A 26768-nucleotide genomic window follows, 5' to 3' on the forward strand; every position below is an offset into this window, starting at 1 on the left:
CTTTCCATGCTTTGCTTGTTTGTGCTTGTAAAAACTCATATAAACCTGATATCATTCCAACCCCGTACAAGAATTCATCACCGTACATAATACATGGCTTTACCTATACCTATACCTATACCGATACGCAAACCCATTCCATTCTATTCCATAACCATAACCATCGGTAACCATAACCATACCATACCATAACCGTTCCATCCATTCCATACCGTTTACCAGTTCGATCGAAACGAACAACAAACTCCAGTTTTTTTATACTCGAAGCAGAATACCACAGAGCACACCACACCACACCACATCACATCACATCACTACATAGAACATGCCTGCCATCCCAGCTTCTTAGTTCACAGCACTACTCCGTCCCCAAACGATGCAAATTCGACAAAATCTTGTCCAACACATCCTGGCGACTCAATGCCGCGCTACCACCACCGCCGCCTTGTCCTCCCCTTGATCCATGTCCCCCCATCCCACACCCCAACTCCCCCTCCCCGTCCTCTATAGCACTCGTACTCCCCATAAAGACATTATCACCACTCCTGCTCAGCCCTCTCGCCCGTCCGCTCGACGTTCCATTCCCGCTGGCACCCGATTCTAGACCGCCGAGAAGACCGCCAAGCGTACCCAAGGCACCCAGGCCGGCAATACCGCCGCTGAGGGCAGCTACGTTGAAGGCGGAGGCGGCGTTAAAGCCTACACCGACACCGAAGGAAGAGCCGAAGGCGAAGCCACCGGGGTTTTGGATGCCGGTGAGGGGGGTGGGTGGTGGTGCCGAAAGAGGAAAGTAGTTCTGGTCGGGGGAGACGTCGGTTGATGAGAGATGTTGCGATTGCAAGGGAGGGGTTTGGAGACCTTGGGCTTCATTGAAGTACGAGTTTTCGTCGTCCTGGCCTTCTTCTCCGCTCTCTTGCTCGGCCCCTGCATCTGCTTCTGCGGGTGCGTTGTCCGAGGCATTTTGGGATTGTGCTTGTGCTGGAGCAGCAGGAGTGGCTGGCGCTGCTTGTTGTGAGGAAGCATTAAGCGGGGAAGGGAACTGTAAGTTCACATTGTTCGCGTTTGTCCAGGGGTTGTTTGAGGTCTGTTGGGTCTGCTTGACTTGACCTTGTGTTGATGATCCTACTCCTAATTGGGTAGGAGAGATAGTTTGCCCTGACGCCTGCTGAATCGATTTTCGTTGTCGCCGCTTTTGAGCTTGGGGTTGCGAGGAAACTCCTTGACTTCCCTGCTGATTGTTTGTCTGTGGGGGCTGGCTCAACGGCGATGGCTTGGCCTGGTTCATCTTCTGCACATACGGCGGCAATGGAATCGGACTATGACTTTGCTTTGTGAACTGCGGCTTCGCCGGCTGTTGCGGCTGAGGCTGCTGGTTCTGAACCTGTTGCTGCTGTTGAGGCAGATGATGATGATGACCCTGTTGTGCCGGAGACGAAGGGGAAAACATCTGCGGTTGAGGGCTGCCCACCATTTGTGGACTCCCCATCCAGATGTTATGACTGCCCTGGTTTTGATACTGCTGTTGCCAGGGTCCTTCTTGGTACTGCTGCCTCATATCTTGGTGAGATCCGGACTGTTGCCCAACCGTAGGACCGAACATCACTGGTCCTGGAACCGAGTGACTCGAGAATGGCGACGATGATGAAGGTGCACCGAATCCAGCCTCGTGCTGGTTGTAAGTGTACTGAGGTTGGACTCTTGGCTGCTGCGTAGGCTGGCCAGTGAACGAGTTCTGTTGGAGCTGACTATCGTTCGGCTGAGCAGATGCAGAGGAAGCGTCGCGTGAGTGAGCATGACTAGTCGTTGGCCTCGAGCCAGGCTCAGAAACGTCCTTTCTCGTCAAGGCTTCACGAGCCTTCTTCATGAATTCTGTAAAGTTCTCCCCATAGTCGTTCGCGAAGTCAGCGTGAACGAGCTTTTTCTTCCCAGTGGTCTCATCCAGTTCAGTTACAGCCGGCTTATACGGCGAGTGGTGCTTCAACGGATCCCTAGTCTTCATTAGCTTGTGCTTTCAAAGTGTCCACCAGCAAACTCACCTGTTATTATAAACCTGGAAAAATTCGTACTTCGTTGAGACCCTCAGATCATCATCAAGACACTTAAGCAGCGACGAAGTCATTGGAGCCGGCATGATACCCTCGTCACTCAATGGCGACCAAACTCTCCGTCTGAACTGAACTTCACGGCCTGAAATTGGGCTTTCCGGAGGCCATACAATTCCGGCAAGGTCATGGATCCGGTCAATGCCAGCAAACGAAAACCTTGAAGACGCAAAGGCCTCAGGCAGGTCTTTCTTAGCGCCTGGCCTCTTCTCGGGGAGTTTGAGTTTCCTAAACTGGGATGCCTTGTACACTTTGAAGGGTCTTGACTTCTGCAGAGGTTGCGGCGGAGACGGTGGTTGAGCTGGATCTGCTGGCGGAGACGGTGATTGAGCTTCTTCATCCTGGGGCTGTTGTTGCTGTTGCTGCGGAGAGCTCTGAGCTGACCGCTGAGGTTGCAAAGGCACCTGGGGTACAGGGACAGGCGTTTGCTGAATCTGCTGAACCTGTTGCTGCTGGTGCTGAGGCGGTTGAGTTTGAACCTGCTGAACCTGTTGCTGCTGTTGCGGCGGTTGCGGTTGAACCTGTTGCGGCAAAGGAACAGGAGTCTGCTGCTGAAACTGGAAAGCCTGGGGAGGCAGCGGGACAGGGGTTTGTGGGTAATTCTGCAGGGAATAATGACGATGCTGCTGCTGCTGCTGAGGCTGTTGTTGATAGTGCTGCTGCTGCGGCGGTTGGAAGTGCTGGGATTGCTGCTGTTGCTGCTGCGGTTGAAATTGGTGTTGCGGCATTTGCTGGGGCATCTGATGTTGAGCGAAATGCTGTGGTGACATTTGCTGTTGAGGATACGGTTGGATTGGCTGCGACGGCCTACGCTGAGCATCGAACTGCATGGGCTGAGGGCTGAACACCTGGGAAGGGTGTACCGTTTGCGGGACATTCGGTCGCAATTGTGCCTGGTAGAACGGATGGTTCTGCTGAGGCATGTACGACGGTGACGGAAGAGGCGGTGCCGGCATAAACATGTGCGACGTATACTGGACGTTGAACTGTGTTTGTGGCTGGACAGGTTTGCGTGGCTTATACACATATGGCTTGTCCTGCTTTGGCGCAAAGGATAACGATGATGCCCCTGACGATACTGGCGACGCAGTGAATGTCTGCTGTTGTGCCGGGTACGTTGCCGAGAACGATTTCCTAGGTGCCGAGGCGACTTGAACAGGGTAAGCTGGAGGCGGCTTGGGTATCGTGTCCAGAAAGTTGCTCTTGGAGTTGTGCTGCTTTTTAGAGGGGTTCTCCGTGTACTGGGCTCTGGCTTCCGTAGACGTCGGTCCAAGGTAATGCCATACTTGATTCTCCTTTTCCAAATCAATCTTGACTTGCTCCTTGTTCTTGTCGGGCTCGCCAGTATGGAACTCGGCCCAGACAAATCCAGTAGAGAACTCATCACCCTTTCTCGGTATCTCCTCGACCGGGCGCTTGGCGTTGATCTCCTGCTTGGCTTTCTTCGAGGTCGGCATCGGAATGGCGTTGGGTGATGCTTTGGGCAACCTGTACTCGGACGGGTCGGCCACGAGAAGCCACTTCCACTCAACTTGAATCCTATCCCCACTCGGAATAACATCAAGCAGGAGCGTCTCCTCCTCGTGCAGGTTCTCCACCACCACACCGGCAAAAATGTTGCCCTGATAGTACTGGATCTGACAGATGTCGTTCTTTTTGAGTGCCTCTGCAGTCTTGCGCACCACCGGATCGTCTTCAAGTATAGTGCCTTCTGTTTTGCGGTCTCTTTTGACTCTGTGGAAGCGGCAGCTGAACTCAAATGCCTGCTCCTTGTATTCCGTCCCATCTTCTCCGATAACCGGCACATCACCTTCCTCCACAAACACGCCAGCTGCTGCTGCGCAGGTAGCATGGTACGCCCTGGGACACTTCTTTTGCGAACATTGGAAGCAAGCACCCTTTTTGGACCGGCAGTACAGGCACTTGAGCTCCAAGCGGGCCTTGTCGATGCCCGCCACATTCGCAATAATCTCCTGGTCGTCGACGGTCTCGATGTAGGTCTCTGGTAGATAAAGAGCACACATCCGGTGAGCCTTGCGGCCATCGTCCGTAGGCATAATCTCCGCCCCGGGAATGTCGTTCGGACACAGACAACACGGCGGCTCGACAGGTGCCTTGAGGCGGTAGCGAGTTCTCTTTGCTTTCGCTTGTGTACCCTTGTTGTTTGCCTCCCGTTTCCTCTTCTGCCCCGCTGCTCTGACTCTCTTCCCCCCTCTTTGGTCCAAACCTGACGGCGGACTAGGCAATCCGGTATCTTGGTCTGAATCTTCCGAGTCCTCTTCTTCCTCTTCATCCTCGTCCTCTGTCACCTCGTATTCTGTCGACTCACCGCGCAGCTTACGCTCGATTTCGTAGACATCCACCCAGACACTGTCCTGAGCTTGAGCACATTGGCACTTCTTGGCAATCTTGCCCATGGGGAGCCAGCTGTCTAACGCAAAGTTGACAGCCTCAGCGCAGTTGTAGCCCAAGTTGTAGCCAGAGTGGTAGCCATAGGGGTAAGTCACGACGAACTCGCCGGGATAGGACACGACCTTGTTGACCGTGATGCCGTAGTGCTGCTTGAGGTGGGAAGGTGAAATCAGGAAGGACTTGTGGCGAAGGAACTGATCGCAAGCTTTGGCATCGGTTGGCCAAATATTCTTCATGGCAGCCTCGAACCGACGGGCATCCGCTTGCGAGATACTATACCATTGCTTGGGAGCACCGAAGTGGAGGAAGTTGATACTGTAAAGATCGACATCCTCCAAATGCCATGCGAAGGTCGCCTTCCACATACCCAGGTATAGATACGCCGTGTTGACGCCAGGAACCTTTGTACCAAGAACATCCAACAGGTTGGGAAGTTTGTTGAGATTCCAATTCTCGGTCGACTCGTCAAACAAGGTTCCGGGGAGATCGGCACCGTATAGCGGAGGGGCATATGTCAAAGTCTTCCAGTATATCCTTTCCAGCTCTTCGCAACGCTCGGGTGTGAACTCGGACACGTCCATACGGTAATCCCAGTTCTTGAAAGCCGCCTCGTCGATCATGGCCGACCCTTCCCGACGAATGTACTTGCGCCGTGCCGATGTCGATTGCATCTTGGGCTTGCTTTGCCTGCTAAAGCCCATTCGGCCAACTCTGGGAGTGCTCTCTTCTTCCTCGCAAGCTTCGTCCTTAATATCCTCCTCCTCAATCGACTCAAGTGGTTTGTCTTGGTCTTCGGGCGGTGGTGACACGGGAGTTATGGGGGGATCGTCGGTTTCATCCGCAGCGGCCTTTGCCGATCCTCGCGTAAGCCTGCCTTTTCGTTTTCCTTTTGTAGTTGCCGTTGTCTTGGTGGATGTGGTAGCGTTCGCAGCCGCAGCAGCGCGGCTTCGAGCAGCGGGCTTGTTCTTTTCGGCATTGGCTCGTCGCTCGCCTCGTCGCGCAGGGGGCTGGTGTTCGCTCTGTTCGCAAAGCTGACGCCATTGGGGTAGGTTGTAGGATCGCTGATGGAGAATGTTGACCTGGCGATAGGTTCCGTTCTGGCCCATAATCTCCTGCTTGATTGGTTCGCGAACACGGACCTGCTTGACCAGTTCGTCCCGTGGCGGCAGCGCGCTCTTCCATTCCTCGGGAGGGACGATCTTGATGATGCCGGATTTCATGCCATATTTGTCTACCTTTTCCATCTGCACTCCCCCGAGAAATCAATTCAGTCAGCGAGACCTGGTGTCATAGCACAGGAAGAAGACAAACATACAAAGAGTTTGAAATCTTGAAACTGCTTCATGGTTGGCTTGAAAACAGGAACATTGTTCTCATATCTATCCGGCAAGATGTCGCCAATGTCCTCACTTGGAGACATTGGGGTGGTCGCAGACGCTGCCCCGGTTTCTGGCTGTTGCGAGTGTGAAGTTGCCTCTTTTCTTTCGCCTTCTTGTTCCTCCTTGATCTGTGTACTTTTTCCCGTGGCCGTGGCGGCAGGCTCATGCTCATGCGAGACGCTCGGCTCAGGCTGCTGATGTCCGGTTTTCGAATCAGGCAGAGGGTCGGAGCCGAGGTCGAGATCGAACGTAAGGTCTTGGTCGAGTTTGTCGGCAACGTCGTCATCTAGATCGCTGAGCTCGGAATCGGAAGCCTCGTCGGGGTTCATGGCCTTGTCGCTTTCGGGTGGCGATCGCAGACCCATGGGCGTGGAAGCGTCTTGGTCGGCGTCGGCGTCGGCGTCGGTCATGATAGCATCCGGACTGCTGTGGGCGACGAGGTCCTGGGCGACGTCTTGGGCGACGGGGTGGTCTGGCGCCGCAGCGCCATTCGCTTGGGTGGACATGATACGGGGCACTACATGCGTCCAGGCTTTGCGATTTGCGCGATGATGACGAGGTCGAATGCTGGGACGGGGCGTGCGTGCCGTGTGCGGATAGTCGGTTGGGAAACGGGACGAAAGCAAGGCTTGGTGAAGCCAGCCAGGTCTGCCACTCCCAGGGCGAAGGAGGGCTCGTGGGTACGGTAGAGACAGGCTCAGGCGAGAGGTCGGGTCAGTACCGGTACCCGTCGTGATGCTAGGTGTTGCGTGATGCGTGATGCGGCTTCTTGCTTCGGTTTCTGTTTTGGAGCAGCAGCAAGGGAATGCGCCTGGCAGGCAGGATAATCGAACAACCTGAACGGTGGTAGGTGCTAGGTTCAAGGGCTTGGTAGCAGAGGAACCGCAGTGTAGGTTGTTCGATAAGATCGATTGATGGCACTTGTGCCGTGACCGGGCCGATGTTTTCAGTCTTGTTTTGTAACTGCTTCTAACTGAACGTGTTGACGGGCAGACTACTAGGAACCTTGAAGCGACGCAGTGACCAAGCAGGAGCAAGCGTTACGGCAGGTGGTTGGTTGGAATGGATGGCAGCAGCAGTGAGTGGTAAAAGTTTAGGTTGGGGACGGCAAGCAAAGGCACTTGTTGATGGGTCGATCTGCTTGGAATCTGGGCTGATCAATTGACGATCGGGTTAACAGTTAGACCTGCCATCCAAAAGGGCAGAAAAAGCAGGCTTTGGAGGTTGCCACCAGGCACAATTCACTAACATCGGCTAACAGGGCAAATTCAATGATAACACAATGGGATAATGCGATAGTGATAGTGATCGGATATAGAAGTCGCAATGGGCGCTTCCCTCGCTTGTTTGCCTGTAGGGTTGTTGGAGGGAAGGAAAGGGTTATGTGAGACATTGTGGATTGCATTCAGGTGGAGGTTGTTGCCCGATGACTCTTTTTCCTCATCTTGTACGGTCCCTGCCGCTACGGATTGGATTGTATAAACCACGGGCACCAGCCAACCTCTTGTCAACAGTTTTGTTCGATGGCTCCTGCGAACACCAAAGCAATGTTCAGATCTTTTTCCTACGACGAAATAGTGCAACAGGGACATTAAAGTCGTGCAACCCTTTGGTGATTCACCCTCAATTGGTCGCCTCTTCACGATCTTGGAATTGGATCACGGAGACGGAGCCCTGCGACTGCCGAGAGCGATGGACCCGGCTGGAATCTTGACTTTGCCCTGCCAGATGCCCGGAATCCGTGCACACGTAGTCCCATTGCCGTCCGCACGTAGTCCCCCCCCCCCCCACTTTTTTGCGCGCAGCCATGCCGCGCAATAACTTACAACGCGCATCACCAAATCCGCGTTATTTTGAAGTCATTCAGAGTCTCCAATCTGGTCAATTGGCTAAGGTACTATTGAGGTTATCAGAATTTCTGGAATTGGTGTCGCCTTTTGCTGCCATCTTGACGAAGAATTGGACAAGTGGGATGCGCTTCTCGACAAACTGGACAAGGGAGAGCAGGTCTACGATCCATCTGAGGACCAACAGACTAAGAAGCGAAAGCGTCGTAACAACGATCCCATTGACAGTGATAGTGACAGTGATAGCGATAGCGATATCGATATCGACATCGACATCGACATCGACAGCGACGGAGATGGCGATAGCTTCAAGTCAGAGGGCGCGCGCGAATGCACTTAGTTGGCGATGTGAAGTTAACGGGCGTAGTTGGGAGCCAAAGATTGGCTGCACACCCTAAAAAGTGGGGGGGGGGACTACGTGCGGACGGAAATGGGACTACGTGTGCACGGATTTCGCCAGATGCCAGATGCGATCAAACTTGCATCTGGGACTGGCTCCAGCTGGGCTTGCGCGGCTGCGTGGAAACAACCAATGAGAGGGAAGAATTCCGACAGGTGGCAAAATCTGCACTTTACCAAATGCAGCGAAGATGGGCAAAAGAGAATACCGCAAACAAGCGAATTTCACGTGACTTCGGTTATCGTCGCCGTTAAGTCACTCCAGTCGGTGATCCACTCCCAAAACGTCACCGTCTGTCACTTTGTGTGGCTTTTTTTCTGACAGTTCTTTTTGTGGCTTTTGGTTTCTATCGGCCCGTTGTTGTGGGATCGAAACGGTCCTTTTGAAATCCGGCAGTGAGATAATTCTTGAAACTTGTCACGTTGTCTGTCGGATGAGGTACAATGCAAAGTATGAAGAAGCACTGGAAGTATCGGAAGAACTTGGGGCCCGTTTGGTTCATCCAGCTGTTTTTTCTTTTGTATGTGAAATCGACCCCTGCAAATCAGCAAGTTGATTTATGCAGGAAGTTGGGGGTCAGTTTGCCTATTTAACCCAGCTTGGCTGCGTCAAGAAGTATCGCGCTAAGGCAGGCAGCCCAAGAGGGGAATTAGTAGGCCCATTTTGGCCAATTCTGCTGTTTTCTATCTTCATGGGGGTGACCATGAAGATAGGTGCATTTTGCTGTTTGCGACCGACAGCGCCAATCATAACCCCGGTTACAACAACGCGTCTTTTAGCCCACGCCTTTGCTTGGCGAGCCTGGTACAAAGCAGTGGCTTTCTAGCTGCATTTTCCGCTTTGTACCCCAAATCAGCACGTTTAAAAAACAGCTGGATGAACCAAACGGGGCCTTAAACTCCTGCTGGAAACACTCTCCGGTGTGGGTGTGGCCCGATGGAGGCTTTGATACACTGGTCCGAGCTGTCTTCTGCGAGGCTAGACATGTATCGTATTTGTGCATAGGCTTGACATGCACATGTGAAGCTATTCACAAGTACATATATGTGTGTTTGAAGGTAGGCAGTTGTCACGTGGTTCACTTGGAAATACGCCAGGAAAATGCAATGGCGAGTTGCGAACCAGGGACGACCTGAGTTGTGCGTGACTTCATAGGGCTGAAAAGGCTTTGATGGATGGCATGGTCCGTTCGTCTGAGCCGCCAGTCGCTGTCACCAATCTCTTTATTAATTTGCTGCCGACCTCGTCTCACTCATCACCCACCGACTGTCCTTGCATATGCATAGTCAGTCTTCCATCCCGTCCCATTGCAAAAAAAGCACCTTTAAAATGTCCAACGTCGAATGTTGATCTGTCATGTCATGTCAAAGTCACGAATCTCCACCTGCCAATTCAGCCCTCTAAGTTTACTATGGTGTTGTGGGTAAGTTAAACCCGTGGGTCAGGTCGTTGAACACACAGTGCCCACGAAGCTTTGGCTGTGGTGGTCCGTGCAAGGTACCTGACAGGGAGGTAAAACTTTTGCTCGCAACCACAGTAGTGTAGGTCCACGATCCGCGACCCGCGATCCACGATCCGGGGTCCGTCACGCCTCGGCCTCGGGCCACGCGAACGGCGGCACGATACCGAACAACCTATGGGATGACTGGATCTCTGGGTTCGGTGAGCTGAGCCTCAGCACAGCAACCTTGACGAGTTGACGTGCTTTGCTGTGCCGAACCAGTGACCAGTGGCCAGTGACAGCTCATTCTCAGTCAGTCAGGGTCCGTCAGCCCCAGGCCCCCAGCAATCCCCGCTTTGGCTTGACTCGGACGCGGACTGGATCTCGAATTCTTCGCCGCGAACACATGGCGCACTTGGCGTCCCATCTCTGACAGGTGAGACAGCAGGTGGTCAAGATGCTTATCATCATACAGCCGCCGAGTCAACCCCACCAGGGCCGTGATCTTCAGGAGCCAGGAACTGAAACACAAATGTGCCTTTGGCGTGTAACCCGCAGACAACAGGTTTGACATATGTATGCTGGGTTCCTGGTTAGGGTTGTCGGCGACATGTAGGAACAGACAACTTCACCTTGATTGAACGGCACAAGGCTCGGTGATGCTCACTATCGACCCCGCAAATCGACGGGCGGCGACCTACAGTCGACCTCTGCCGCGGATAATCTGGTCCGGCAGCGTTCTCATTCGTATATATCCCCTGTGCCTCAACGGACACTCCCTTCTTGTGAGCTCCTCCTCTACATTGAGAACATTTACAGTAGTCCGAAAGAGAGGGGGGGCGGATAGCGTCAAAAATGAATCCATAACATGATACCAACCCCGCCATATGACCTATGTACAAACTAGCAAAAGGAAAAAAAGTGTGCCAAGAAGTTCAGTTGAAAAAGACAAAAACCAGAAAAAGATCTACCCCACCTCTTTTCACCCTCTCATCAAGACCTGGAACCACTGGGGAAGGGGAGGTGACCAGCTCCTAGCAGACCTGTGAGCTCAAATAATATGGGAATCGTGTCAACTGCTAGGTATCCGATGCCTGTGTAACCATGTCAGTATCACTTCAGGAGACAGCAAAATGCCAAAGAGGGGTAGTAGTAAAAACTTACCAGCATAAACAACCAACTTGGTCACCACCTCCACATCATACCTCACTCTCGGCCTCGTCAGCTTCGAGAAAATCTCCTTCTCGCCCAACTCATCCCTCTGGCCCAGATAGAGCTCCGGCTCCTCCACGGCCGACGAGTTTGGGCTCAAGCTACCCGTGCTCTCAACCACTACCTGCCCCTGACCCATCTGCCTCTCATACTTCTCAAAGCCCGACGAGTGCGCCTGATCAACCACCGACTCCTCCCCATCAGCGCCCTCAGCAGCACTATGAACCTGCCTCAGCCCGGATCCCTTCTCGCTACTCAAACTCTCTCTCCTCTTCCTCTCACGATACGCCAGCGTCTCATACGCATCCGCCGCGCTCTGGGGTCCAATGCTAACTGCGCGACCGCGCCCGGGGCCACGGATGCTGCGCATCATCCTGGGGATGTCGCTCATATTGGGAAGGACCTCGTCGTCGCGCAGGTTGAGCGGGACGTCCTTGTACTCGGTAGCGGGCATGAAGAAGCGGCGGGGGAGTGAGAGGCCGTGGGTCTCGATGACGCGGAAGAGGCGAGGCAGGACTTTGAGGAGTGTGGGCTTCATTACTTCGCGCCAGGCAAAGATGATGAGCACACCGAGGATGAGACGAATAATAATTACCGGCCAACCCAAAGCCGAGAGGTCGAAGAGGGCGTTGGGCCCGTTGTAGATGTGATCCCACCTCGACCGCGCAAAGTGCCAGGTACCGAGCTCGAGACCGACGACGACACCGGCGAAGGAGACGGAATCGTCGAAGCAGGGGCAATCATCGGCCGGCTCGGGGTGGATGCGCACGAGGATAAGGATGGTTATGGCGAATAGTATGGGGACGACATAGTCGCTGGCGTACAGCCAGTCTTGGAAGGGCGGGCCGTAGTAGAACTCGATGTAGGAGATGGCGGCGCCCATGATGGAACCGATGATAACGTCGAGGAAGCCGTGCATGCCGCAGTAGAGACGGCCGAAGACGATGGAGAAGGCGTAGAAGTAAGCGAGCAGCTCGAGCGCGAAGGTCGTGCTGGGCGAGAAAGTGTTTTTGTCGCTGTGGAGGACGAGGATTGAGTAGACGGTTACGGAGACGGCGTTGGCGGAGTGTGTAGATGGGAAACCGTATTCGAGCGCGGCGGAACCGGACATGGTGATTCGGTGGAGAGGAGGGGAGAGCGGTCGCGGGAGGGAGAGCATATCTTTGACGAAGCCGGTCCAGAAGACGCCGGCGGCGAGGATGTGGACAAGGCTACGTATGGCGCATTGTCAGCTTGGATCTTTAGGGATTCCCAACGGTCCATGGTGAAGGACATACCCTTTGCCAAAGCTGGAGAAACTGCACCAGAAGAGAACTGGTAGACCGATCATGAAGAAGGTGTGTGTTCCGAGGTTGGCCGTGATGGCAAAGTATCTATCCAACGCTGGTGTCCGCATCTTTTCCTGGAGCATAGCTAGGTATGGAGTCTCCCAGCGGATGAGAGGGAGTAATCGTTGTCGTAGGTTGTATCGCCATTTTGGAAGCCTTCTCTGGTCTAGTCACCGTGGTCAGCTCGAGGCTCGAAGACATTGGAACGCGACCAAAAGTGTAAGACAGGCAAGACATGGCGGGGTTGGAGGGGCACAATGTTGCTCGAGACCGTATGGGTGAGATCAGATGACCCAAGGGTTCCAACGGCAACACAAAGCCAGCTTGTACATACAATGATCTAAGCTCTTCAACCCCGCGTCGACGACGCCATTCTGGACGGGTTTCCCGTTGACGGTAACCCGCGGCGGGGCAGTATCGGAGAGCTCTGCGCCGGAGCTAGAGCCATGGTTGTGTGAACCCATGGGTGAGGGTTGGAACTGTTGTTCTTATGGCGTTGGTGTTGAACTCGTAGTCATCAATGTCGATTCGAATAAGTCGTCTGGGGTTTTGGTTGTTCGAGTTGTCGAACCGAGGCAAAGTGGATGTTGGTGTCAGCAACAGGAACAAGATCAAAACGTGTATGCGACCCTGGCTGACAACTTTAGGACATTGGATCAAAGTCTCGATCAATCCAAAATCTCTCGATCTGAATGGACTTTAAACGGAACCAGCTGGTCGTCATGCAACAAAGATCCAAACAAGGAAAAGTCAAAAGTCAACAAATGCCAAATCACATTTCTCTTCCTTCACAAAGCGTGTCGCGGTTTTGGACCCTTGCAATTGATGGACCTCGATCTCGCCGGCGTTTCGTCAGAATGGGATTGGTTCCTGATCTTTGCTCTGCGACATCATGAAATTATTACCTAATTGCGGGTAGCACCAAGCCCGCCATCCCCTGCATCTCTCTTCATTATGTAACCCAACGGTCTTAACACGTCGTAACCCGTGAAGCAAGCATTGCTGTTAGTGCACCCTGGTATTATCATTGCCTGCCGGGACAGGCTCCCTATCACTATCAATGACATCGCATCTCCAAAGGAGAGGGACACGTCCATTGCACAAACACTCCGTCAAGACACTTTGCGACATTCACATGTCAAGATGGCGGGTGTCAGCGAGAAAGAGAAAAAGACAATAGTCTTTCTCCATCCCGACCTGGGAATCGGCGGCGCAGAAAGATTGGTGGTCGATGCAGCCGTAGGTCTTCAGAACCGTGGCCATAAGGTGGTCATCTTTACGAGCCATTGCGATCCCAGACACTGCTTCGACGAAGCTCGCGATGGTACTCCTCCTCTCTCTCCAGCTCCATTGTTCAACCCAAACAACCAACTAACAGAGTGACAAAACAGGAACCCTCGACGTCCGCGTCCGCGGCAACTCCCTAATCCCCCCCTCTCTCCTCGGCCGCTTCTCCATCCTCTGCGCCATCCTCCGCCAACTCCACCTAATCCTACAAATCACCCTCCTAACCTCCGAACTACGCACCCTCTCTCCCTCCGCCTTCTTCGTCGACCAACTCAGCGCCGGCCTCCCCCTACTCAAACTTCTCGTCCCGACCTCTCCCATCTTCTTCTACTGCCACTTCCCCGACCTGCTCCTCGTCCAGGGGCGCCAAAAATGGTACAAACGTCTCTACCGCCTGCCCTTCGACACCTGGGAAGAATGGTCCATGGGCTTCGCCGATTCGATAGCCGTCAACTCGTCGTTTACCAAGGGGATCGTCTCCCAAACATGGCCCGGTCTGGCTAGCAAGCGCAGCTTGGAAGTAGTCTACCCGTGCATTGACGTGCGCTCTACGTCGTCGGACCAAAAAACCGACAACGACGAAGGAGTCCTACCCTGGACCAAAACGGGCATTATTCTCTCCATCAACCGCTTCGAGCGCAAAAAGGACATTGCTTTGGCAATCAAGGCCTTCGCCTCCCTTTCCCCTCAACAAAGAGGAAAAGCGAAATTGATTATTGCGGGAGGGTATGACAACCGCGTACACGAAAACGTGTCCTACCACGCTGAGCTGGTGGACCTAGCCGAGGGGGCTCCCTTCCACTTGAAGACGGCAACAGCCAAAACGGTCGTTTCGGCGCTTAACACGGCGCCAGACGTGGAAGTGTTGTTCCTCCTCTCGGTACCCAACACCCTCAAGGAAATCTTGCTGCGGTCAGCCAAGTTGTTGGTCTACACGCCAAGCAACGAACACTTTGGTATTGTCCCGCTCGAAGCCATGTTACGCGGCGTGCCAGTGTTGGCGGCGAATAATGGTGGGCCGACAGAGACGGTGGTGGAGGGGGAGACGGGGTGGTTGCGGGACCCGAATGAAGTAGGGGAGTGGGCCAAGGTCATGGATCGGGTGTTGAATGGGATGGGAGAGGAGGAGTTGAAGAAGATGGGGAGGAAGGGGGTGGAGAGGGTGAGGGGTAGGTTTGCGGATACGCAGATGGCGGAGAGGTTGGAGGAGATTATTGAGAGGATGCCGAGGGGGAAGGGACAGCGGAATGGGATGGTGGTGGTGGTGGTGGGTGCGGTAGTGGCGGCTTTTGCGGGGGTCGTTACTGCTTTGTATTTGAAGCTTTGGTGAGCAGGGTTTTGAGTATATGTTCTTGGTATAGACTAGCTAGGGCGATGCATTGTTTAGAGATACCTGGTATTGGTGTCCTTGGTCCGCAGAATAATATTCATATTACTACCTTAAAACCCGATACCAAACCCTTATTCATTCCCGTTTTCCATCAAAACCAACATCACTTTGCAGGATCCTCAGTTAAGTATCTTCCCCTGGAGCAGCAAAACATCTCGTCCGTACCATTTACTTCCTTACCGCCAAGTTTCCAATCACCTAGTTCTGAGTGTAGAAGCATGGGTAATGTCATATGTCTTCATCTTCGCATCCATACCTTCTCCAAAGCACTGATTGTATGCCCTCTTCGTCTCCATAATGTCTTCAAAAACATCGACACCGGCCACCGCATCCACCATACTCACTCCTATCTCAAATCATATCGTTACCCCTAACCCTGGCCTTGGCCTGGGCCTCCCAAGTTCTATGTCTCACGCATCATCGTCTGACCTCTCCCTCTACCTCAAAACCCCAGAAATTCTCCCAAGCATCATGATATCCTCCGCCTCTCCACCGCCACCGCCACCAGTTCTCTGTACGTTCACAACGCTTCCGTTGTCGATACTGGGGTTGGGGTTCACATTCCAGGAGCTCCCGACCGCAGCCCCGTTGAAGCTCTGGTTTGCACTTGAGGGACCACTTCCGCTTCCGCTTCCGCTACCACTTGCGACTCCGTTTTGCTGCCCGTAGGTTGGGAGAGGGATGAAACTCATTGATGTGTATGGTCTCTGTTGCTGTTGCTGTTGCTGTTGTTGTGGTGGTGGTTGTTGTGGCTGAGGTAGTTGTTCCTGTTGGACGGGTTGCTGTTGGACGGGCTGCTGTTGTCCAGCCGTATAGCTCTGTTGCTGTTGCTGTTGCTGTTGCTGCTGCTGCTTCTGTTGCCTCTCTAGTTTCTGCTGCTGACGTTTTCTCTGACGTTGTAGACGATATCGTTCCTTCGCAGCTTGAGCTTTAACCCGGGCCCTAGCCTCAGCCATAGCCTCAGCCTGACGTCGAGCTTGAGCGTCCCTTGCGGCCCTTTCAATTTCCCATCGATTCTTCCATAGGTACTTGGGATCGGGGCCTTGTGGTTCGGTTTGAGTTCGTCTCTTCTTGGTGTTTTGCTGCTGCTCCTGACCCTGACTTTCGCCCGCATTTGAAGCTCCATTACCGTTCCCCGTTGCCATTCCCGGCGCCATAGCAGCACTTCCGCTTCCACTCGCCGTTGCCGTTTCAGCTGCCGGCTCTGCTTGTGAAGGCCCAGCCCCAGTCTCCACGACACTTTCACCCTCACTCTCCGACTCTTCTGAGCCAGACGACCCTTCCCTCTCTCCCGCACTCTGGCCATTCCCAGCCCCAGCCCCAGCCCCAGCCCCAGCCCCAGCTCCCGCTCCCGCTCCCGTCCCCGACGCCTCCGCTTCCGCTTCCCCATCATTATCTCCACTACTTTCCACTTCACCCCCCTTCGGCCGCCCCCACCTCTCCCTCGCCTTCTCACTCCCCCTCAACCCCCCAGCCCCCCTCGCCCTCGTCCAATCCTCCACATCAACCTCCTTATTCCTCTCCCTCCACGCTCCCAAAGCCCTCTTAACCGTAACCCCACTGACCACCCCCCTCCCATCCTTCCCCGGAATCACCCCCAACCCCGCCGCCACGGGAACATCCTTCCACTTGACCTCCCCCCTCCCCCCATTCCTATCCAACCACGCCTCAATAACCTCCACATCCCTCTCCGTCAACTTCCTCTTCCTGCCGCGGGTCTCCTCGCGCGGGTTATTGATGATCTCCGCTATGCGGGCGTTTTCCTCTTCCTCGAGGGCGGCGGCGGTTTCGGCGTCGAGGGCGGCGCGTTCGCTGGCGGTCAGGTCGGCGGAGACGGAGATTTCCGAGAGCACGCGGTAGCCTGTTGTTCGCGAGACGGAGAAGAGGCGGAAGATGTCGTTGTTGGAGATGGTGCCGGGGGGAAACTGGTGCCGACTGCGCAGGAAGCGGAGGAGTTTGAAGGCGCCGATTATTTGGAGTTTGGTGGTGGGGGTTACGTGGGGGGCCATTGTTTGGTTTTGTTCATGGGTTTATGATCATAGGGATTGGTGATCAGAAGGATGGTGTTGATGATGCCCTCGGGAGGAGGGCGATAGAGGTTGTTTGGACGAAAAAGATGGAACAGAGAGGTCCGGACACGGTAGGAATTAGCGGGTTTTGTTGTTGATGTTTTGGTGGTGAGGTGTGCCAAGACGAGCTGTGACAGGGGTTTCGGACTTGCTTATGCGGTGTCGGTTAATTTGTTTCACGTGCAGATCAGGGTTAGGGGTAGGGCTGATCGGTGTATGAACGCTGATGATGTTGATTCTTTGCTGTTAGAAATGAAGACTTTCTGGACAACTAATACGTGGTAAGAAGAATCCTTGGACAGATTGTTTGACCCTTTCCCACAATCATGCGGTAAGCCATCTGAATGCACCAATGCCCCCCAATGCTCACAAAGTACAGGCCCTACCATGGACGCGGTTGATTCATCGGTGATGTTCCTCCCTTGGTCCGAACCATCAAGGTAGCAACCTGTAAACTCTCCAGAAATGAAAGAGCCACACCAACCAGAAGAAGCCAGGAAGAAAACGAAGTAAAGAAATAGCTTCGCCTACTTCTTCTTCGCCGTTTTATCCTTACCATCCGACTTCCGACGATCCAGCCTCTTGACCACACTCCCCAACACAACCTTGAGCAATTTTTCTCCCTCCAACTGCCTCGCTGTCGTATCTCCGTCGTCCCACGTTACCGTATCGACCATATCCCTCGATTTCTCACCACCCAGCTCGTCATCCAGCTCCGCCAACGCCGCCCTAGCCTTCGGGTCATCTCCCACCTGGAAGAACTGAATACCAACTTGATAAGGAGGGGCATTTACTCTCTCCAACTCCTTGATAACTTGTTTGATCCTCGACTCCGGATCATCCTGCGGATCCCCGTCCGTGATCACAATCAGGTTCACCGGCTTCACGCCCGTCTTCTCCGGGTCCCAACTCGAATTCCCGTAACCCCGCGTGTACGTCTTTAGATACGGGCCCAGAATATCCCAGATGCGCTGTCCCGTTAACGTGCGTCCGGACGGGCGAACGCTGTTGAAAATTTGGTTGACTTTGGCGGCCGAGGTGATGTTCGTGTAGCTCCGGCTGTGGTTCAGGAAGTGGATGTCGATACCGTCCTTGTCGTGGGCGACGCAGACGGGGGCGATGGCGGCGATGGCGTCCCTAGCTTCGGACCACCGCTGGCCAATCATGGAGCCGCTGTCATCGATGAGGAAGACGGTGTCGAAGATGGAGAGGAAGGCGTAGGGGTCGTCTTCGTCGGTGACAACTTTCCCGTCTAGGGTCACACGCCGTTGAAAGGAGGTTGAGGCGTCGGGGTCTTGAGAATTCGAGGCGTCTAGTTGGTTGCCTTTCACCGGGATGAAGGGGATGGAACTGGATGCTCCGGGCTTGCCTGACATGGCCTCATTGTAGGAGGGCGGGGCTGCCTCGGAGTTGGCGAAGGGGTTGTTCGAGGCGAGGGCATCGTGGGCGGTGCTGATGGGTTGGGGGACCTGACCCTGGCCTCGGAGGTCGGAGTTTGACTTTTTCTTGAAAACGCCAGAGAACCTTTTGAACCCTCTCGAAAAGGCATTGTCTTCCTCTTTCTTGCCTTGATCGGGCATGCTTGGGTCGTTGGATGAAGCTTGCTTTGTGGCGGCCTGTTGATGATAATTTGTGGAGATGTTGCTGGGGGGAAAATCGTCGAGGTCTGCCATTTTCAATGGACCTTCTTTCTTTTTGTCCTGACCGTGACTCTTTCCTGCAGCTTCCGGCCTTTCTTTGCGCTTGCGTCTTGGCTACCTACCTAGCCGCCACAGCTGTTTGCGCTTTGTTACTTGTTGGTGCAGTGCGATATGTGAGTACCTCAAGGGATGAAATGATATTGTAAGGGATGCGGTATGCGCTGGCTTCTACCGTAACTGACCATCTGTCATCAAACTTGATAATCCTCAAGCTGACATCCATCTTATAGGATGGAATTGTAGAGGCAACAATCACTTCTACTGACAGGTATCCTCGCCATCATGCGGGATCGGCCAGGGAAGTCAAGGGATATAATTTGCCTTTCCAAAAGCCCAGGAGGCTGTATCATGTAGTATTTGAACAAAGGGGTTCGTCTTTGCATTGCAGTGAGCGGCGTTTGATGCGGAAAGAAGATGATGTTGGTGTAACTTTCAGGCAGTGCTGTTGGATCCGCTGGTACCTTATCCGGGGCGAATCACGGGCCACTTACCGTTTGGGCTAGCCCCATATTTTCTGGGTAAGGGTCCACTGTAGGGCGGGGCAAAACAGGTGGGCGGAGCGCTTGCACTGCCCAGTTCCGCCATGTTTTCCAACACGCGCTTGAGTTTGGTTCGAGATACCTCAGCCTCCTTCAACGTTGCGCAATCTCAAAGAGCCAACTTGCCAGGAGTATTCATCGCCATTATGCCTGAGGCGCAAGGCTTGATCTTTTCCAGATGCGGCCTTGTGGGACATGTGCTTCTCTGGACACTCGTCGCCCTCAGCCCCAAGGGCAGAGATGACACTGTCATCAACAAATGGCTGCTCTCAAGTCAGCGGTGCCCAAGATCCAAAAGACTTCGGGGCGGCGTATTGGAAAGTGGAGGGTCGGCAGATGTTGAGATACTTACGAAGGTACACACAGCAGTCAACCAGTCAGCCTGACGAGATCGGCCCTGGCTGAGACGAGAAGACCAGAAACTCGGGCGACATTGTTCCAACGAAGGAGGGTGGCCAGACCTTTATACACAAAGCATGGCGGGAGGGCGCCCGGCCAAGGGGAGGATGAGGCTCTCAACTCCAAGTCTGGGTACTCCTCCAAATGTTCTTCCTCCCCTTCTCTAAAAGCTTGGCAAGAGATCACCATCCAGAGCCTCACCGTACCTCAGCCCTACGACTGTCTCTTGGCCCACCTGGTGAACCAGGGGACGGAGGTGGATAACAACCTTTGTTGTGACCTCTTTCTTGGCGAACCTCGACTCGAGTCATTCCTGTTCGAGGACCTTCACCCGGCAGACTCACCTTTATACGCCTTCATTCGCAAACCCTCCCAAAGATGATGCCCCGAGCGATCCGGTATCAGTTTCAAAAATAAGGTCTCTTCAATCTGAGAAAATGTCGGTCAACCGAACTTGACCCCTAAGATGGCGAGTCATGATGTCCGGTTCGGGTGACGGGAGGTGAGTTTAGGGGACCTTGGCGATGTCCACTGATCCGAGAGACGAACAGCGACGGCGACGGCGACGGCGACATGACTGGCTATCACGAGCTGGGGACATCTCGAAGTACAGCTCCGGATGGATCCGGCGACAAGACGACCGTTGTAACCCCTGATCTTCTTGGCAGGGGTTCCCTCTTGATCCGGACCACCCGTACGGATTAGATGGGGTCAAGGTAACACAAAGATATCACAGTGGTGATACCAAGTGGTGGTAGCCATTAGTACACGGGAGGCTTTAGCAGATTTTATATTGATCATGTCAGATATCTGCTAGACTTTTCAAGGGAAAACATTCACCCTTTAACTTCCAACTCCCAGATCAGCCATGTGCAGTGAATGGATCTGATGGAATTCTTCTCCGAGTTCTACCGCCATCGAACCCCTTCAACCCCCTCCGAGCCCCCCTCTCCCGTGTAGTTCCCGTGTGCCGTATCCCTACCGTCGACACCGAGTGGGTTGCGGAAGGTAATACGGGAATTCTATGTGTCTATGTTATGGAGCTGGTCAACTAGAACCCACTCTGCGCCCACTTGGATCGTCATATCCTCATGCATGATTGGCATGCCGTCAACCATTCACTTGCAACTCACCTGTATCACGGCCACGAGTCCGCAACTCCAGCCTCCTGAATGGACACTTCCCACAATCAATGGCCCCCAAACCTTGTTCGGGGAACACGGCGTCATCGACTGAGAGCGAAATCGGTAGTCTGTCAGGGTAATTTTTTATCAAATTCTCCAAGTCTGAGCCTCGATAACATCACCAAAACAGCAGTCAAAACCGACGTTTTTGCTCGTGGCCTCTTCGCATTTGAATAGGTTCTTCCCCGGGCTCGCTTTATGAGGCCATCTTACAAAATCGTGTCTTGTGTTGGAGGTCAAATCATGCTGAAATTTGAGGACAGACTATGTCGACCATGTCCGTTGTCTCTAACACGAGCTGATTGGCGGAGCAGACACCATGCGCGGTGGGCCTTACCCTGGCTGACTACCGATTTCGCAACCTGACCTACCATCTCGAGGCAAGTGGTTACGTTACGGCCATTGTACTTTTCGATGGATGTGACTGGATGACCCCTCCCGTTCAGGTTCCAGCGTCCGCGGGGTAGCTCAGCCGACCCTTCACTCCTTTTATTCTTCCCGTCGCCCTTCCCTCTTGGTTTCTTCCTGAGCTCCTTCTCTTTCCAAGCCAAAATAAATACTGCTGCCTTTTTATCCCCAGGCGCAGTTCTCCCATTGACAACTTAGCCAAAACATCCCGAGACCTGGAGAAGCAGTGTCTTTCACGATGGCTTCCCACCAGCACCCCCCTGGTCACCATGGTGCCTTCCACAACCGGAAGTTCAGCATCAACCGCAACACTGGTATCCCCAGACCTGCCCGTCGCTTCTCCATTCAAGAGCCCAGCATTACTGGTATGTCGTCCTCCGATTAAAACATCATGTTCGCCAGGCTAATCAAGAACTCAGAGGCATCCAGCGATATCCACAAAAAATTCAGAGCAGCTCATGAGGGGTACGTCGTCTGTGCCACCCCGTCAAATCGGACGAACCATTCTAACATTCGCTGATAGACATCTTCCTCATGCTGGCCTGGATGCCACTCGATCCTCCACCGGAGTCATCTGGTGCTCCGAGCAAGCCGGCGAGCATGGTTACTTTGAGGAGCCCGAGAAGTGGGCAAACCTCGGACGTGTGTATCCCCTCTCGCCTATTACCCATAACACATACTAACAACATCACAGAGGGCGCCCCCGAAGTCGACGACGAAATCGAGGGCTGCTTCCCCCGCCCCCAGCACCTCGACATCTCCGTAAACTCGCGCGAGTATGGTCCCACAGCCGGCATCAAGCCCCTCCGCGAAGCCGTCGCCAACCTCTACAACGAGATGCACCGCCAAGGCAAGGAGTCCAAGTACACGTGGGAGAACGTCGCCATCGTCCCCGGCGGCCGCGCCGGCCTGATCCGCATTGCCGCCGTCCTCAACAACGCCTACGTCGGCTTCTTCATCCCCGACTACACGGCCTACAACGAGATGCTTTCCCTCTTCAAGAACTTCGCCGCCATCCCTGTCCCGCTGTCCGAAGAAGACGACTACCACATCCACCCCGAGAAGATCGCCGAGGAAATCGCCCGCGGCACCTCCGTCATCATCACCTCCAACCCGCGCAACCCCACCGGCCGCGTCGTCGCCAACCCCGAGCTGGCTGAGATCCAAGATATCTGCCGCGAGCGCGCCACTCTGGTCTCTGACGAGTTCTACTCGGGATACAACTACACCTCCAACTGCGACGGCACCACCATCTCCGCCGCCGAAAACATCAAAGACGTCGACGAGGACGACGTCCTAATCATCGACGGCCTGACTAAGCGCTTCCGCTTGCCCGGCTGGCGCGTAGCCTGGATCTTGGGTCCCAAGGAGTTCATCAAGGCTATTGGCTCGTGCGGCTCTTACCTCGACGGCGGCACCAACGTTCCCTTCCAGGAGGCGGCCATTCCTATGCTCGAACCTACCTTGGTAAAGGCAGAGATGAAGGCGTTGCAGCGCCACTTCATGGACAAGCGCGACTTTGTCGTCGGCCGCCTTCGCGAGATCGGTTTCTCCATCAAAGCCGTCCCCGACAGCACTTTCTACCTGTGGCTTAACCTCGAGTGGCTGCCCAACCCCATTTCCGACGGATTGAACTTCTTCCAGGCCTGTCTCGAAGAGAATGTGATCGTCGTCCCGGGTATCTTCTTCGATTTGAACCCCAGCAAGCGTCGCGACTTGTTTGATTCCCCCTGCCACCATTTCGTGCGCTTGTCATACGGCCCGACGCGCGAGGTCCTGGAGAGAGGATGTGATGGCATTGAGCGCGTGGTCAGGAAGTTCCAGGCGTTGGAGGCTCAGGGCGCTTATGAAGTCCCTAGGGCGCCGAGCCCGAGCAGGACAGAGGGCGAGAAGGAGAGTAATCTTGTGCCTAGTGCCGGTGGTGGGGAGAGGGAGAAGGATGAGATTTTGCATTTGCTTTAAGCGGCGTCAGCTTCTGGTAAGGCATGGGCTCTTGACTGGCCTTGATGCCATGGTGTTTTACTGAGCGGTGTTTTTGTGACTGCTTATGCATTGCAATGACAACATTAGCCATTTTAGCTAGCTAGCGAGTTTGTGGCTTACTGTAGTCAATTTACTACCACCTTAATACATGTCCGTCCTGGTGATATCTACTTCTTGATTCAACCTGACGATATCTTCTGCCTCCTCATCAGCTCCAAATATCCCCCATTATTACCATTGCAATTACCCCTTGTTTATAATGAATCCTTACTCCTTCCTTCCTCCCCAAGTTTCCCTCCTTTAAGCCCTCGTAATAGCATCAACATCCACCCCCTCTCCCTTCGGAAGTGATTATCCAGCATATAAAACGACATGTACCATCTGGGAGGCCCACTACGGAACTTGAAGCACCGTCGACACCTCTTTACCACACCACTCCTGCCTTGGGACTTCCTGACTGAATCTAAAGACACTCATCGAGAGGGTGCCCAGTGCCCACAGAGTGCCCGAGGTTCCAGCCTAATAGGAACACGCGAATTCTACAGTGTATGGCTTGCGTCTGTCTGTCACCCGTTCTATCTAGCTCGTTAAAACTGCCAGCCCATCGAATCCCCCTATTGCTCGATCTATCAAATCACCAGTCCAATACTCGAGAGACTTCCTCTCTTGGCTTCCGTCGTGGCCTTTTTCGTTCATCAGCCTCTGCTGCTGCCTCTGAGACTTGACGGCTTGTAGCCGACCAAGAAGAGCACAGACACTCTGTTTACCTCAGGTTGGTTAGTTGTTTCGGCTATTAAACTCCAGTTAGCTCGATCCTCTAGCCTCAGCACTAACTCCTGTCAGCTAGACAAACCACCAACTTGCTAGCTAGCTAGCGAGTTTGTGGCTTACTGTGGTCAATTTACTAAGTCTACCACCTCAATCCATCTTCGTCCTGATCATTTCTAGTTGTATTAGATCATTGGCTCACGGGTCTCTCTCGCTGTTTCGATTCATCGCCAATACCCCCGGTCGGAAGGGGCTCCGACTGGTATCATAAAGGGTAGGTTAGGAACCGAGTAGAATGAGTACTTCTTGATTCAACATGGTGATGATATCTTCTGCTTCCTCACAGCTCGACATATCCTCCGATTATTACCATTACAATTACCCCCCCCCATTTTTGACCACTCTTTAGCCCACCTCACCATCCTCGTTCCCCCTTTAAACCCTCGTGATAGCATCAACATCCACCCCCTCTCCCTTCTTCCCCTTCTTGTTCACCTCCCCGCCACTTCTCCTCGCCATTCCCATTCCCCGACCCACCGCATTAACAGCCTCCTCCTCACTCCCAAAAGACAAAGCCTCAGATTCAACGGCCTCGGTTCCCCTTTTAATCTTAACAACACTTATCGGAGTCTTCATCGCACCCGCACCATCGAACAACCCACCACCACTATTCTCTACTGATTTCTCAGCACTATCGGCATCGGGGTATACCCCCGACTCAGATCCGGATCCAGAACTAGATCCAGATTCACCAGCAGCGCCAGCCGGGGAGTTGATAGGCTCCGCACTAACAGGCTCAGAAAATCCATACCAAGCTACCACCGCTACGCCCAAGATACCGGCCAAGCAACTCATGACCAACGCCGCGATCCCTCCTCCTGTGAATCCCGAGTGCAGCTCCCCAGGCGGTTTCGGTTCCCCGTCTAGCACCAACCACTGCTTCGGATCCCCCCCGTTGCTGTCTCCCCGTCCCGCAGCGTTTCCCTCAGTGGGGATAACTCGGTTCTTCGACTTACAGGCAGCATAATGATCCTCGGGGATTTCTAAAGTTTGCTGCAAGACAGAAGGAGCCTCAACAAAAGTAACCACCAACCCACTAATTATATGCCACTCAATATGACAATGAAATAACCACACGCCCGGGTTATCCGCCTTGAATCTAATCACCGCGTTTCCATTCGGTTCCACGAGCAGCGTGTCTCTTCGCATCGGAGGAGCTTCATGGTTGTAACTTGATTCGTTACCGGATCTGGACCAGGGTCCTTCGTCGGGACCGGAGCGGTGGAGGATTTGGAAGTTGTGTCCGTGTAAGTGGAAGGGGTGGCGGCCCGAGTCGAGGTTGTTGAGGACTAGTTGGATTATGGAGTTGTGGGAGAGGATGTAGGGGTGGGTGTAGGTGCCGTAGATTGAGGGGTTGGTGGTCATTTGGGAGGAGTTGGGGGAGGACAGGACGGTGTAGAGGGTGGGCACGAGGGGAGGGACGTAGGTGATGTTGTTGAAGAAGGCGTAGTTGGCGCCGGAGGCGAGGTTGTTCATGGATATGTTGAGGGTTATGGCTTGATCGGGGAGAGGGAGGATGCCGACGTTGTCATGGGGGCGGAGGTGAGTGTCGTCGAGGGGTGTGAAGGAATCGAGTGGACTTGGTGAGGTGAGGGGGGCGGTGTTGTTGTAGAGAAGGTAGCTGGTTACGTTGGGGTTGAGGGAGGGGGGGATGGTGTCGAAGAGGGTCTACATTCTTGATGTCAGTATATCTGGCTCGAGGATGAGGTGGAAGGTGACTTACCGTGTCCATGCTGGCAATGATGGGAAAGTTGCGTGAAGTTTCCTTCTTGGCCTTGAGGAGAAAGCTGCATCTCTGAGCCGCAGCCAGATAGATCATGCTTGTCTCTGTCGGATGGACGTAAACACCATCCATCTCAACTACGGTCATGTTATGGTCTTCAATCCATATGTACTGACCCGCAAAAGCTCCAATGTTTGCAATGCGGAACAAGTAAGTCCTCTCGGGTATCATGGGCATGGTCAAATTCTGAGTGTCGTTCATGAGTGCCGAATTAGGAACTGGTTCGGCTCCAGTTGGGTTGTACTTGCTCATGAAGCGAGGCTGCAACACTGACATTCGCTCATGGTACCAATCCGAAACGGTGAGAACAAGCTCTTGGTCGTATTGGAACGGGGTTTTGGGATCGTGAATAACGAGGGGTCCTCTAAAACCGTCAGGATATTGGCCTTTGTTGTGGGAGTGATACCAGTAGGTGCCCGGTTGGTCGACGGTGAAGTTGTAGGTGAAGCTGGCACCCGGGGAAACCGGACATTGTGTGACCATTGAAGGACCGTCCATGTGAGCTGATCCGTTCATGAACAAGCCATGGAAGTGGAGAGAGGTGTCTTCATCACCGAGCGAATTCAGGAGGTTGACAATGAGGCGATCACCAACTTGGACATCTATCCTCGGAGGCGGCCATTGGTTGTTGATTCCAATGACCTGTCGCTCAGCTAGGCCATCTGGATTTGCCGTGACCCATGATACGTTGAAGTCATAGACGACGGTGGCAGCGTATGCTGCTGTGGTGATGGAGAGTAGGACGATCAGTGACAACATCCTCATTGTGAAGGCTCCCATGATAGAGACAATAGACGAATGTCGAACTCGAAGCATTTTTTGAGATCTGATAAAGTCTGGGATCTGATAAAGTCTGGGCTCGCTCTGTCAAGGATTTTGGGGGGGTCACCACTCACCCCTTCCCATCTCGCCGAGTGTCACCTAGGTCTAGGCCTCGGAAGCCTCATTGGGTCAAGCAAGCTCCTTCCAATTCGAGACCAGAGAGCACATTTTTGCATGGCACAGAAATTACCTATTGTGATTGAACGATCGAGAAGCTACATTCTACCCCGGGTACGTGTAACTGCGGACAGTGAA

General features: G+C 53.7%; 7 protein-coding genes across 7 annotated transcripts; 2 read left to right on the forward strand and 5 right to left on the reverse strand.

The window, feature by feature from the left end:
* Positions 1-358: 358 nt before the first annotated feature.
* Positions 359-6399, reverse strand: B0H65DRAFT_426238 (uncharacterized protein; the record flags this gene model as incomplete). Its single annotated transcript, XM_062824622.1, has 3 exons — positions 359-1988; positions 2037-5758; positions 5830-6399. 3 exons carry the CDS (start codon positions 6397-6399, stop codon positions 359-361), a joined length of 5922 nt encoding a protein of 1973 aa, XP_062681289.1.
* A 3965-nt stretch (positions 6400-10364) lies between these two features.
* B0H65DRAFT_182429 (uncharacterized protein) lies at positions 10365-12699 on the reverse strand. The gene is made up of 4 exons (XM_062821525.1): positions 12456-12699; positions 12071-12287; positions 10746-12004; positions 10365-10675 (listed from the first exon to the last, which is right to left on the reverse strand). The coding sequence occupies exons 1-4, from the start codon at positions 12583-12585 to the stop codon at positions 10575-10577; spliced, it is 1707 nt and encodes a 568-aa protein (XP_062681290.1). The 5' UTR covers positions 12586-12699; the 3' UTR covers positions 10365-10574.
* Positions 12700-13153: 454 nt separating this feature from the next.
* Positions 13154-14841, forward strand: B0H65DRAFT_464114 (uncharacterized protein). Its single transcript, XM_062826747.1, has 2 exons — positions 13154-13445; positions 13513-14841. Exons 1-2 carry the CDS (start codon positions 13265-13267, stop codon positions 14736-14738), a joined length of 1407 nt encoding a protein of 468 aa, XP_062681291.1. The 5' UTR covers positions 13154-13264; the 3' UTR covers positions 14739-14841.
* A 145-nt stretch (positions 14842-14986) lies between these two features.
* Positions 14987-17073, reverse strand: B0H65DRAFT_572908 (uncharacterized protein). Its single transcript, XM_062830525.1, has one exon. The coding sequence runs from the start codon at positions 16805-16807 to the stop codon at positions 15236-15238; it is 1572 nt and encodes a 523-aa protein (XP_062681292.1). The 5' UTR covers positions 16808-17073; the 3' UTR covers positions 14987-15235.
* A 2-nt stretch (positions 17074-17075) lies between these two features.
* B0H65DRAFT_182458 (uncharacterized protein) lies at positions 17076-18666 on the reverse strand. The gene has a single exon (XM_062821526.1). The coding sequence runs from the start codon at positions 18538-18540 to the stop codon at positions 17395-17397; it is 1146 nt and encodes a 381-aa protein (XP_062681293.1). The 5' UTR covers positions 18541-18666; the 3' UTR covers positions 17076-17394.
* A 2669-nt stretch (positions 18667-21335) lies between these two features.
* B0H65DRAFT_442180 (pyridoxal phosphate-dependent transferase) lies at positions 21336-23059 on the forward strand (the record flags this gene model as incomplete). The annotated part of the gene is made up of 4 exons (XM_062825566.1): positions 21336-21462; positions 21517-21562; positions 21621-21739; positions 21792-23059. The coding sequence occupies 4 exons, from the start codon at positions 21336-21338 to the stop codon at positions 23057-23059; spliced, it is 1560 nt and encodes a 519-aa protein (XP_062681294.1).
* Positions 23060-24283: 1224 nt separating this feature from the next.
* Positions 24284-26456, reverse strand: B0H65DRAFT_427367 (Cupredoxin; the record flags this gene model as incomplete). Its single annotated transcript, XM_062824682.1, has 2 exons — positions 24284-25576; positions 25632-26456. The coding sequence occupies 2 exons, from the start codon at positions 26454-26456 to the stop codon at positions 24284-24286; spliced, it is 2118 nt and encodes a 705-aa protein (XP_062681295.1).
* Positions 26457-26768: the final 312 nt, after the last annotated feature.

This window comes from Neurospora tetraspora (assembly GCF_033439725.1).
Source record: "Neurospora tetraspora strain CBS 560.94 chromosome Unknown B0H65scaffold_4, whole genome shotgun sequence".
Lineage (NCBI taxonomy): Eukaryota > Fungi > Ascomycota > Sordariomycetes > Sordariales > Sordariaceae > Neurospora > Neurospora tetraspora.